Source organism: Dendrobates tinctorius, unplaced genomic scaffold (assembly GCF_039654945.1).
Source record: "Dendrobates tinctorius isolate UK_male_01 unplaced genomic scaffold, ASM3965494v1 ptg000086l, whole genome shotgun sequence".
Classification (NCBI taxonomy): domain Eukaryota; kingdom Metazoa; phylum Chordata; class Amphibia; order Anura; family Dendrobatidae; genus Dendrobates; species Dendrobates tinctorius.
Window position 1 is genome coordinate 54,512,471 of NW_027361754.1, and position 12,800 is coordinate 54,525,270.

Sequence of the window (12,800 nt, forward strand, 5' to 3'; positions counted from 1 at the left end):
TGAGCCCAATGGTCTTAATATCATCAATGATGTTTTTATTGATTTTATTTTGACCCTGTGTTTAATTCTAAAGATATACTAATAGGGAATTTAGATTGTGAGCCCCATCGGGGACAGTGATGATAATGTGTGTGCAAACTGTAAAGCGCTGCGGAATATGTTAGCGCTATATAAAAATAAAGATTATTATTATTAATATCTTATCTTTTCATTTCCTTTATATCATCATCTTAGTTTTTAAAGAAATTTTTTTTTTTTAAATATTTTTGCCTATGACCGTATTTAATTCAGATTTCTACTATTTAACTTTCTTTCCGGACCTTCACTGTCCACTACCACAGTGGTTCCATAGAGGTCACATCTTCTACTCTTTTCTTCACATTTTTAGTGATTTTATGCTTTTTTTTATCAGTGGCGCCACCGTGTGGTCAATTAGCGGTAATGTTATTCTTCATTCTTCACTTGTTTTTCCTATTCAACGCCTCCACAAAAATAATCAAAAATTTTTTTTTTTCTTTTACGGTCTTAGACATTAGGTATTTATTTTCATCAATTATTCCTCAACATTTTTTTTTTTTTTTTTTTTATTATTAAGTCTCAACACTCAATTTTTATATTACCTATTCCAGAGAGTTTCTTCTTGTTGTTCTCCTCTTTTCTCCACCTAGAAAAAAGATATTTGAGACTAGTTTTAGCTATTTATACAAGATTTTAACCATTTTCTTCTTTCATTTCAGTTTCACATGTAGCATAGTGGACTAATACCATGAGTTATAGCCTCTGAGGCAAGTTCTAATCCACCCCAGGACTCGAGAGGCATTTTTTAATCTTTTACCTCGTGATCCCCCCGTGTCTTTTTTTAATCACGTTTTTTATACTAACACTCTTTTTATGGCATTTTAAACATCGTTTTTAATATGGTTGTAATAAAGTTTTATTGTTTTGTATGATTCATGTATATGTATCCATGCTGACGTGTCACCCCACTATTCTTGGTGCCTCCCCTGTTTTTTCTCTTTTTTTTTTGCATATATACCCCTGCAATGATCTTCTGTAACATGCCCTGATGAAGTGAGCTGGGACTGGCTCAGGAAATGCATTGGCAATAAAGATATCTTGAATTCTACCACAGCAGCGCAGTCTCTTATTGCACTACCAGCCTTCTCTTTGTACCAAGTCCTTGGACCTCGTGCAGACTGCTGCAGCTGTTTTATGCGATTATAGGTGTTGTGAATCTCACAACCCTATCAGGCGAGCCTAACATTTGCTGTGCATTCATCTACTTTCCATACAGACCTACGCATTGGAAGCACCCTGTCTCCCTCTTTTTCTATCCTGTCAGGTTGGCATTGTTACACCGACTAAAATGATACCTGGGTTGGAGAAATCCATCTTGTGTTTCTTTTTTTAATCTGTGATTGAATTTTTAAGTTAATGAGCATGCTTCATACCAGACAAAGAGAAGTTCCTGATTCTGGGCTCATCCTGCAGTCTGTGTCAGAGGGTGGTCTGTGTCTGCACAGTAATAAATAGTGTTATTTTCAGCTTTACAAAAGGACGATAACACTATATAAAAGCTAAGAATAATAGGCTCATAGCAACCAATCACAGCTCAGCTTTCATCTTGCAAACAGCTCTGGTGAAATGAAAGATGCTTAGTAATTGGTTGCTATCAGTAACACAGGCAGTGTACCCTGTTGTGGTCAAGAAGATGTGCTTATGAAATACATATATTAGATATTTAATATATACATATACATATTAGATTAGATATTTATTTTACGGGACTTTTGGTGTGGTCTGAGTGTGGCTATGTGGAGTGGGCGTGGCTTGAAACACACATACATATACTCATTTTTATGATGTTTATATATTTATACATTCGTTGTTAAATACATGCTTGTCATTTTTAGACATTTTACAATATTTGTTATTCTAAATTTACATGAGATTGTTTCATTTTTTTTCTTTTGCGATTTTGATTGCCAAGAAAAACACCAACCCTGTATACTTGTATAATAACGGACAAAATGTTTTTGCTTATAAAAAACATCATGGAGTCATTAAACACTCCCTCTCTAGTTACTAAATACAAGCGGTAAATCAGAAAGGGTCCATCCTGCATTCCCACCGCGATCAGCACACTCCAAACCTCCGTGGTGCAACATATAGACGTAGCACAATTCTTTACTGCAGATGATGAGCGAAGCTGCCCATAGACCTCCGCATCCGGGGATGGAAAAGACAAACTTTGTGTGAGTACTAATGTAAACTGCATAATCGCCCAGGAGAATAGACACAGTCCCACCACCGTTATAGTCTCGTTGGTTTTTACTGACGGCTCCTTCATTAGTTCTAAAATATCCAGAATATCTGCTCCTAGTGCAAGGTACATCAGAAGTAGCTGAGCGAGCTGATCGCGGCTCATTTTCCCTCTTGGCATCAACCAACGTCCGATAATCAGGACCAAGATGATTAACTCTTCCATGCCTTGCACGAGTTTGGGAAAGTCTTTGAAGTCCTGGTGAGAGATCAGAAGATGTATTTTTTTTCTAGTTTAAAAAAAATAAAGCAAATTTACAGAATATTACAAATGTTTGTTTAATAAATAGCAACTCCAGATTATGAGATGAAATGGAGCGTGAATTTTTGGAGCTTCTGAAAAAAGTACTAATAATTATTCTTAAGAATTAAGTTGGCCTGATGATTGATTGCTACAGTCCCAACTTCAGAAACCCCCATCAACCACTAGCAACTGCTGAAGGGGTTAAGTAGTACTGTATATTGCTGTCATGCCTCAGGATTCGATCCAGTGTTCCTGTTCTGTCTCCGACATCTAGTTTGTGGTCTCTGATTATCTGTTTGTTAATATTTACAGTAATTCACTAGTAAGAATATAGAGAAACTTACATTTTTCATAGACTCTATTTGTTTGCAGTGTTTGGGCTCACTCTAGTGACCAGAGCCATATTCACAGTCTTATCTTGTTGTTTTTTCCATTCTTAATGTATGAATCTCCTCCCTTCTTTTGTAATGCATTATGGTAGCTTTCCCTCCACTTTCCTCCATTTTCCTTCAGCCTGTATCTGAGAAGGATCTCTCCCATTGCTTTCCCCTTGCGATTGCATTGCCGGTAGGTGTTTGTGTTCTTTATAGCTAATTCCTGTCCTAATATTAGCTTGGTTTTAGTCAGTCCTGCTCCTGGTCAGTTCTAGCTTGTAACTTTCATGTACTATGTATAATATGTATTTCTGTTGTACCCTGTACTGATTATGTATATTATGATTGTTTTCAGTTTCACCGCATCATTATACCATCAAATTCAATAAAAGCACAGACTCAACTACAGTCTCCTTATTGGACCCCGGTATAGTGGTTTAGCTGTCTGTATAGCTGCAATAGTCTGCTTCATTCAGTGAGGACAGAACAGGTCCTGTGCTCTACTGTGAGTGTGTGTCTGCTGAGCCGCAGCAGATTCCATCGATGTCCAGGTGCTGATTACCTTTTGCCTTTGTCCATTTCTTTGAAGACCAGGTGTATTTCATGTGTTATCTAGCATGTCCTATCACACTACAGGTGCTACTATTTAAACCTCGCGCCTGTTGGTCTTCTCCACTGGTAATAGTCTTTAGTGGATTATGCTTGGAGTTCTAGTCCTACTTCTGAGTATCTAGGCCAGTCAGATAAGTTTGCTGTTGGGTTTCCATTTTATGCTGCACTCTCCTTCGATTCCTTAGAAGGTATGTGATACACTTGATGGCCTTTTAGGGAGCTAGGTCCAAGCTGTCTTCTCTAGTTTTAAGTTCATGGTTTATTCAGGTCGCACTGTAGCTGCAAGGGCTTGCATTACCGGATATTTTAGTCCTTAAAGGAACAGGATGGGGTTTGTGCAGTATTTTCTTTGTAAGATTCTTTATACCAGTGTTTATCTACGTGTGCATAACAATTGCCCATTCAAACAAATGCCCTACAGCGTAGTGCGTAGATGGCTTCTTGTAAGTTTTAAGCATGGTTCTTGATATATAAATGGCCATATGCTATATTGAGACAAACTCGGTATCTGCGTTAAGGACGGGTTGCCAAAAAAATTAGTTGATCATAAGCTCTGTTGGGAAATCGAGCCGCAACTGTTTCATTCCCCAAATTACCACTTCAGGTGATGTTTTAGAATAAGCTGTGTCTGCGTATAATGGGGCATCACCCTATCATCTCTTAGCTAGTGGGAGATGAATTACTGCTGTGATATCTCCCATGCACAGCATGCACACACATAAAACATTTCTGCTATCCTGTTTCTATGTAGCACAGAATCATAAGCAGTAGTATGGAGAACATTATACATCAGTACTGAGCAGTGTAACTGTGAATGCAGCACTGGAGTGAGAGAAAATAGCTAGAAGTAGCAGCACAGTGTTTGTCTCATCTTGCCTCTCAAACTAAACTTTTTCCTCATTCCACCCTCACCCCTTCACAGACTTCAATAGACAGCTGTAATCTGATCCCTCAGTGAGTTTGCAGTCTGTATTGTTTTGATCTAGATTTTGGAAGTTTCAGAATGAATAATGAGTTCAGGAGCTGGGCATTTCATCTATATAACTTCCCATGAGCAGGTCTCTGAACATTCAGGCCTGGGTCATGCTTTGCCCCATCTATATTAAGGTCGGCTGACACATGGTATGGTTTTAATACTCGAGATGGAGCCATCCCGATTGGGTACACCTTGTCATGGTGGGATGACTTTTACCTTTTCTTTTTTATATCAAAATAGCGTTAACTAAGTACTGTATGTTATTTGCATGTACTGTTACTATTTATTTATTTTCTTGCTACAGGGTATGTGATCACTTAGTTTTTAATCTTAGATTTTGTTTCCTGTGTCTATGTTGCACATGTTCAGAAGCAGCAGCATGATGGAGATTATACAGCAGTACTGAGCAGTGTAACTAGGAATGCAACACTGAGATGAGATTAAGCACATGTCAGAAGCAGCATCATGTTTTTTTCTCTTCTTGTCTCTCAAACTAAACTTTTCCCTCCTTCCCCTGACCCCTCTATATACTTCAATAGGCAGCTGTAATCTGATCCCTCAGTGAGTTGGCAGTCTGTTTTGTTTTGAGCAAGATTTTAGCAGTTTCACAATTAATAATGAGTTCAGAAGGCTGGAGTAAAGAGAAGTTGGTAAAGAAGCATATTTCTTTGATAAGTTATATTACAAAGTTTATTATATTCGCTTGTACTATGGATATTTCTGCAAAGCTTGTTGAACGTGACCATTTAAAAGGTGCTGACTGTGATCACTAGGCTGATAAGGCAGTGCATGCAAATTTCAGATCTTCCAAGACAAGAGACATACAGTGGGTACGGAAACTATTCAGACCACTTTAAATTTTTCACTCTGTTTCATTGCAGCCATTTGGTAAATTCAAAAAGTTCATTTTTTTTCTCATTAATGTACACTCTGCACCCTATCTTGACTGAAAAAAAAACAGAAATGTAGAAATTTTTGCAAATTTGTTAAAAAAGAAAAATTGAAATATCACATGGTCATAAGTATTCAGACCCTTTGCTCAGACACTCATATTTAAGTCACATACTGTCCATTTCCTTGTGATCCTCATTGAGATGGTTCTACTCCTTCATTGGAGTCCAGAAGTGTTTAATTAAACTGATAGGACTTGATCTGTAAAGGTAAAGGGTATGTGCATACGTTGCGGATTTGCCTGTGGAATTTTCTGCGCAGGTGCTTCCTCTCGTGGCAGAAAACGCAGGTAAAAATCCGTGGAGATTTGATGCGTTTTTCATGCGGATTTGTATGCGTAAAGTGAATATCTATAGCTAGATATAGATAGATATGTTTATCTATCTATAGATAGATCTATCTCTATCTATCGATAGATAGAAAAAATCTGGGTTAGGCCAGGGTCACACTTGCGAGAAACTCGCACAAGTCTCACACCTCAATACCCGGCACTGCCGCCGGCACTCAGACTGGAGCATTCAGCTGCATAGAAATACATGCAGCCGCGCACTCCGGTCCTGATTGCCGGCAGCAGTGCCGGGTATTGAGGTGCAAGACTCGTGCAATTTTCTCACAAGTGTGACCCCTTCTTTAAACGCAATATCTGTTTAATTTAAAAAAAAAAAAGGGGAAAAAAATTATGTGGGCTCCGGCGCAATTTTCAAAACCAGAAAAAGGGAAAGCTTGCGACTGGGGAAAGATGTTTATAGCTTGGGAAGGGGGTAATACCCATGGATCTTCCCAGGCTATTAATATCAGCCCACAGCTTTCTGAATAGCCTTTACTCGCTATTAAAATAGGGGAGCCCCCCCAAAAATGATGTGTGATCCCCCTATAATTTATAGCCAGAAAAGGCCACTCTACAGGGGCTCCGGTGACACACTGACAGGAGATAATGGCTCCTGCAGTGTAATCACTGAGGGTTTACTGGAGTTCTTGCTCTCACTTTACAGCACTGCTGCAAGAGAATTTTCCCACACAGCGGTGCCACAAGAGACAGGACGAACTCCAGTGACATGGGAGATCATCGTGGGACAATCATTATTAAATGGATTACGTCGGAACAGGGAGTATACTGTTGGTTTATTTTTTTTGCAGGGGATCGATGGCTTTGGGGATTAGCTGTTTGGCTGTTTGGTGAGTATGTGAATGTTTTTTTTTTTTACACTTTAACACAGTAGTCGGATGATGGAACTACTATCCCATCATCGGCTAATGCTGTCACTGTTCTATGTGATAGCAGACATAGCCGGATGGGATAGTAGTCCCATCGGACGATGCCTGCACACTGATACACACAGACCCCTGCACACAGACCCGCACACATAGTCTCCGCCCACACACTCTTTCTCCTCCCGATCTGCAGCATTTCTTGCACGCAATTCTGCAGCAAAACTGCAGATCTTTTTAAACCTGTGGATTTGCCTGACTCAATGGTAGTCAATGAGTGCAGAAACGCTGCAGATCTGCAAAAAGAATTGACATGATGTGGAAAATAAAACGCTGCAAATCCGCGCATATTTTTCCGCAGCATGTGCACACCAAATTCAGGGTTCCCATAGATTAACATTGTTTGTGCCCTACATTGCGGATTTTGTGCAATTCCGCGCATCCAAAACGCTGCAGATCTGTATCAAAATCTGCAACGTGTGCACATAGCTTAAGGCAGATGGCTTGTTGTTACTCCCCTCTGGCATGGAGAACCCTGGACACATTCCTTACCCCCCACTTCTCCCTTAGCTTCAGTGGTGGTCTACGGCAGGGATAGGGATGTCTGGTAGTTCTCTCTGTGAGCAAAAATATCTTTTACAAATCGTTCCAACTGATCATTAAGGAGAGATCTCATGGAGTCTGCATGGTAGCACACAAACCCTGAGTGCTGTGAGTTTTAGAAGGAGATGTACAAATTATAAAAGCCATGCATTAGTAGTTATATTTCATGGAATAATGTAACATTTATGGCTATCTTATACTCAATTAGAAATGCATTTGATGAATGAGATACGTACAATTTCTTCTAATTCAGTATTTGTCACAGTGACGTTCATTCTTATTTTTAGGTTTGTAAATTCCATCACAAATACAGAAGGAATAACGGTGCATAAATATAGAAACACCATTGGGGAAAACCTGCAATGACACAGAAAATAATTTAGTACAGGAAGTAAAAATATAACTGCAAAAAACCAATACCATTTATTTTGAAAGAAAATCAATTATGGATAAAGTGATTGCAATTTGTAGTTTACATAGCAATTTGCTATGTTGCAAAATAATTATTTAATATCTGATTACAGAAGGTAGCTAAGTGATATGTTGTGTGTGTGTGTGTGTGTGCACTGCACATACATGTGCTTCTCACAAAATTAGAATATCATCAAAAAGTTAATTTATTTCAGTTCTTCAATACAAAAATTGAAACTCATATACAGTCATTACAAACAGTTATCTATTTCAAGTGTTTTTTTCAGTTGATGCTGATGATTATGGCTTATATTGAAGATCTGAAATGAACTTTTTGATGATATTCAAATTTTGTGAGAAGCACGTATGTATGTGCGTGTGTGTGTGTGTGTGTGTGTGTATGTGTATATATATATATTAGAGAGAGAGAGAGAATATATAACACCTTAGATACAAGATGTGGTGCATGTGACATAGTAGCCTTGTAAACCACCCTAGTTGTTTTACAATTATAAAAGTCCTTGATGTAAAATGTTTTCCCAGATGCGGATATACATGTACACATCACCAGCCGCAGCAACAGGAAGAGCTTACGTGGAAGATGGAACTTCTCACAGATGCAGTCCTTGGCAAGATGACCCCCCACTCCCCCATGTTCAGATGATGAATCACACATCTGGAAGGCGGTAAGACGTGCCTTGCGAGATATGACCTCGCGTGAAGATGTGGAAGCATTTTTTACTGTATTTAAAAGGGTTGCAGAGCGGGAAAAGCTGCCACTGGAGCAGTGGGTGGAGGTGCTGGCGCCCTATCTAACTGGTGATCCCCAAAAAGCTTATTATGACCTTGCATTACAGAATGCAAAGTAATATGCCAAACTAAAGATAGAAGTATTGGCACACTTGGGAATGACTTTGTCAGGCCACAATGGGTCCACCACTCACCATTTTGGTGACAAACACCCTTCCTCCTGCTCTCAAATGTTTGATTTGATACATCTTGTCCACAAGTGGTTGCAGCCAGAGTCCTCCGCCAGCCCAAATGGTCGAGTGCGTGGTTATGGACAGATTCATGTCCTTCCTAGACCAGTGCAGACCTGGATTGCCCAAGGAGATTCTCGGAGTGCGGACAAACTGGTTGACCTAGCGGAAAGGTACCAGGTGGTCGAGAAATCATTAGGGAAAACAGGTGCCATCACACCCCCATGCTGGGGTACCCAAAAGGAGACTCTGAAAAAAGGTTACTAGAGCCACAAATGGGGGACGTCCAAGGGCCCACTGTGGGGTTGCCGAGTGTCTGAGTTAAATGGGTACATAGCTGCTCATTGTCCCATGTCTCCCAAACCAGTGGACTGCAGCCTAGTGCGGCAAGGATGATATTAGGCTTATCTGGCATGTGGAATGTCAACCTGGGAAGGAAGCGCAGACATGTCCCATGAAAATAAACGGAGTACTGGTGTCTAGACTTTTGGACCCAGGGAGCCTAGTGACCCTCATAAGGGCCACACTCCCTCACCAGTTGGACTGTGGGTGTCCTCTGTATTCATTGGGATGTTAAGGACCACCCTGTGGCTTGAGTGTCCATAGCAACAAACTGTGGCACTGAGTCCCATGAGGTCAGAGTGGTCAAGGCCCTTTTACATCTGCTTATACTGTAATTGAGTGGGATTTTACCTTATTCTTTGACTTATGGTAAAATGGGGAGGTGCCACGTGACTCAGGTAAGAGGTTTGCCCTTTGTAAGCACCTCATTGCAGTTGCAGGCAGACGGATTTTCCCTGTGTGTGCTTGTGAGCAATGAGGATTAGAGAGTGACCCATGAGGCTGACATCCATGAGTTGAGTGTTTCCAGGGAGAACTTTGAGACTGCCCAACTGAAGGACCTTACGCTAGTTTTTGATAATATCACCGTATTAAACGGGGTTGCTCAAAATCTGGTGGCTGACAACAGGTTTCCACACTTTTAAGTAAACAGGGAAATGCTACATTGGGTGACTAAGCTGGGGGAGAAGTATTGGAGCAACTGGCAGTAAGAGGGCTCTATAGGCGTAGGCCCTACGCCGTAGGGTGTTAGACCTTGCTATTCTTATGTTTTTGGTGTGCATCTGGGTGTAGACAAGGAAGATTATTTTAAGGTTCTACTGACCCAGATATCACCAAGAGATTTTGAACTACTGTAGCTCCTGTCCCACTTGCCAGCTAACCGCCCTAGTCTCTCACTTCTGGAGTCCCATAGTGCTGTTACCCATTATAGAGGTCCCATTTGACTGCATTGCCATGGATCTAGTTGGACCCTTGGTCAAATCCTCCTGAGGGTATCAATATATCCTGGTGGTCCTGGACTGCGCAACATGGTAACTGGTGGAGGAAATACCCCTTAAAAACTTCTCAGCCAGAAGTATAGCCCGAAAACTGGACCATATTTTTTCCCCGGACCCACTAACCAAAAGAGATCTGTTGTGAGTTCATTTTCCCCTTCACCATTGAGGTCTGATGAACTCCCTCTTCTGGTGAAGGAAGGTAGTGAGGCTGATTACCAAGCACCTGAGCAGGATGATGATGACTGGGTGACTGGAATTGCTGACTGGATATAAGGCAGCCGATGCCCTTCTGCCTTGCTGGTGATTTCCCTGAGGGATTCTAGGAGACCAGTCTGATTCCTGCTCCTCAAAAGCTAAGTTTTCTGCTCCGCTTTTTGCATTTGTGTTTTGGTTTTGTTTTGCCTTGTTTTTCTGGATTTCTGCCATTCCCTGCTGGGGTGAGCTGAATTCCTTTGTGTCTTTTTGCTCTGTCTTCAGAAAATACCTGAGTACTGATATAGTCTTTTTGAAGCCTAGCGTCTTCAGGGCTTTTTTCCCTATCAGTCTGTTGGCTCTTGTTTTGATAGGGTTTTGGCGGATTGCAGACAGCAGCTTTTCTATCCTGTCCTATTTAGTTAGCTTTGGCCCCATCATTTGCTCAGCCTATCTTTCTATCTGTGTGAGTGTTTTTTCATCTTGCTTCACTGTCATTATATGTCGAGGGCTGCCTATTGCTTTGGGGTCTGCTCTGGGGCAGTTTAGATTTCCCTTTCTGTCTTTAGGCTATTTAGTTCTCCGGCTGTGATCGAGGGGTCTAGGGCACCGTAGGAACCCCCCACGGCTACTGCTAGTTGTTGTTGATAGGTTCAGGGGTCTGCAATCCGATAGCTGCCAACTTCTCTTGTTTTCTGGACTTACTGTAGCTAGTATTTCTGTTTTTGCCTCCTACAGTGACTCATTCATAACAGAGATCCTGATAGACCAAGGAACTCCATTCATGTCCAAAGTGATGAGAGAGTTGTGTAGGGCCCTCCAGATTACGCAATTCAGGACATCGGTATACCATCTGCAAATGAATGGCCTAATGGAGAGATTTAATAAATCCCTGAATTCCATAATGAAAAAGGCTGTGGAGAAGGATGGTCGAGACTAGGACTGCCTACTCATGTATCTGCTGTTTTCCAGTTTTCCATCAGGGAAATTCCACAGACCTCTATGGGGTTCTCTCCATTTGAACTGTTGTGTGGCCAGCATCCGCGGGGTCTCCTGTGTGTTGCAAAGGAGACCTGGGAAGCAGATGTTACACCCCAATGGAAAACCCTATCTGCTCGAGCCGTGGCATGAGAGGAAGTCGATGGAAACTCCCTATCAAGGAGGAATATAAGGAAAGATTGGCATGCACTAACCAAATGGAAATAGGATAATGAAGAATGCATACACCAAAAAACAGCACACAGCAAAGTCCAGCAGCTATTACGAACTCCAACATCTGCACAACTCCAGCACGCCCCTGAGGATAAAGAGAGAAAAGAACAGGGAGAATGCCTGGGTGACTAGGTGATTTCTGGCACTCCAGGACTTCAGGTTCCTTGTAGAGCATAGGCCAGGAAAATGACATGCTAACATAGATGCCTTATCAAGGCTTCCCTGTCTAGTGACTGAAGGTTCCAAACCCCCTGGCTGTGGGTAGAGGGGGGATAGGGGGGATATGTAAGAGGGTCACTGGTAATGTGCAGGAGGGGAGATATGTATCTGTAAAGTTATTAGCTTCATTGATTTGAATCTCGGAGTTTGCTCCAGCATGTTATGTGCTGAGACAGGGCCAGGTTTATTGTGAACAGCTGAAGAGTTGGGCAGAAAGACTGTTTACCATATTCCACCTCAGTGTGAGAACCATGAGATAAAAGTGAAACCTTTGGACTTATTGTTTGTTGGGTGTTTTTTGGAGGGGACCTGACTTCAAGAGCAGGGCTCTAGTTAACCCCTTCCTGACATCAGACGTACTATCCCGTCCATGGGACCCGGGCCCCTATGCCCATGGACGGGATAGTACGTCTACCGCGATCAGCGGCGCCCACGTGGTGAGCGCCGCTGATCGCGGCCGGGTGTCAGCTGATTATCACAGCTGACACCCGGCACAATGTGTCAGGGGAGGTCACGGACCGCCCCCGACACGTTAACCCCTTGCACACCGCGATCAAACATGATCGCGGTGTACCGGGGGTTAAAGGGAAGCATCGGCAGGGAGGGGGCTCCCTCCGTGCTTCCCTGAGCCCCCCACGGCAGCGCAATGTGCAGCGCTGCTGCCGGGGGCTCCTTTCCTTTCCCAAGATGGCGACGGGGCCTTCAGGGGCCTGCAGGAAGCTGACTTCCTCAGTGCCTGCAAAGCGCAGGCATGAGGAAGCCTTGTGCACTGCCTGTGACAGATCGCTGATCTGTCACAGTGATCTGTGATGTGACAGATCAGCGATCTGTCACAGAACAGTGATGTCCCACCTGTGACTATTTAATAAAGTAAAAAAAATTTAAAAAAGTGTTAAAATAATTTAAAAAAAAATCGCCAAATAAATTACAAAAAAAAATAAATATTCCCCCAAATAAATCCATTTTTTGAAAATAAAAAAAAACAAAACAATAAAAGTACACATATTAGGTATCGCCGCGTCCGTAACGACCCGCCCTGTAAAACTGTCCCATTAGTTAACCCCTTTAGCGAACACCTTAAAAAATAAAAATAAAAAACGAAGCAAAAAATAATGATTTATTATCATACCGCCAAACAAAAAGTGTAATAAGTGA

General features: G+C 41.7%; 1 protein-coding gene across 1 annotated transcript in view; it reads right to left on the minus strand.

Moving 5' to 3' along the window:
- Nucleotides 1–1,851: 1,851 nt before the first annotated feature.
- The window catches only part of LOC141097900 (transmembrane protein 26-like), a 42,512-nt gene continuing 31,563 nt past the window's right edge, over nt 1,852–12,800 (minus strand). Inside the window, exons 3-4 of the mRNA XM_073585411.1 lie at nt 7,528–7,648; nt 1,852–2,521 (exon numbers count right to left, since the gene is read on the minus strand). Coding sequence (XP_073441512.1) covers nt 1,931–2,521; nt 7,528–7,648 — 712 coding nt within the window. The 3' untranslated portion in view covers nt 1,852–1,930. The remainder of the gene's footprint in view (nt 2,522–7,527; nt 7,649–12,800) is intronic.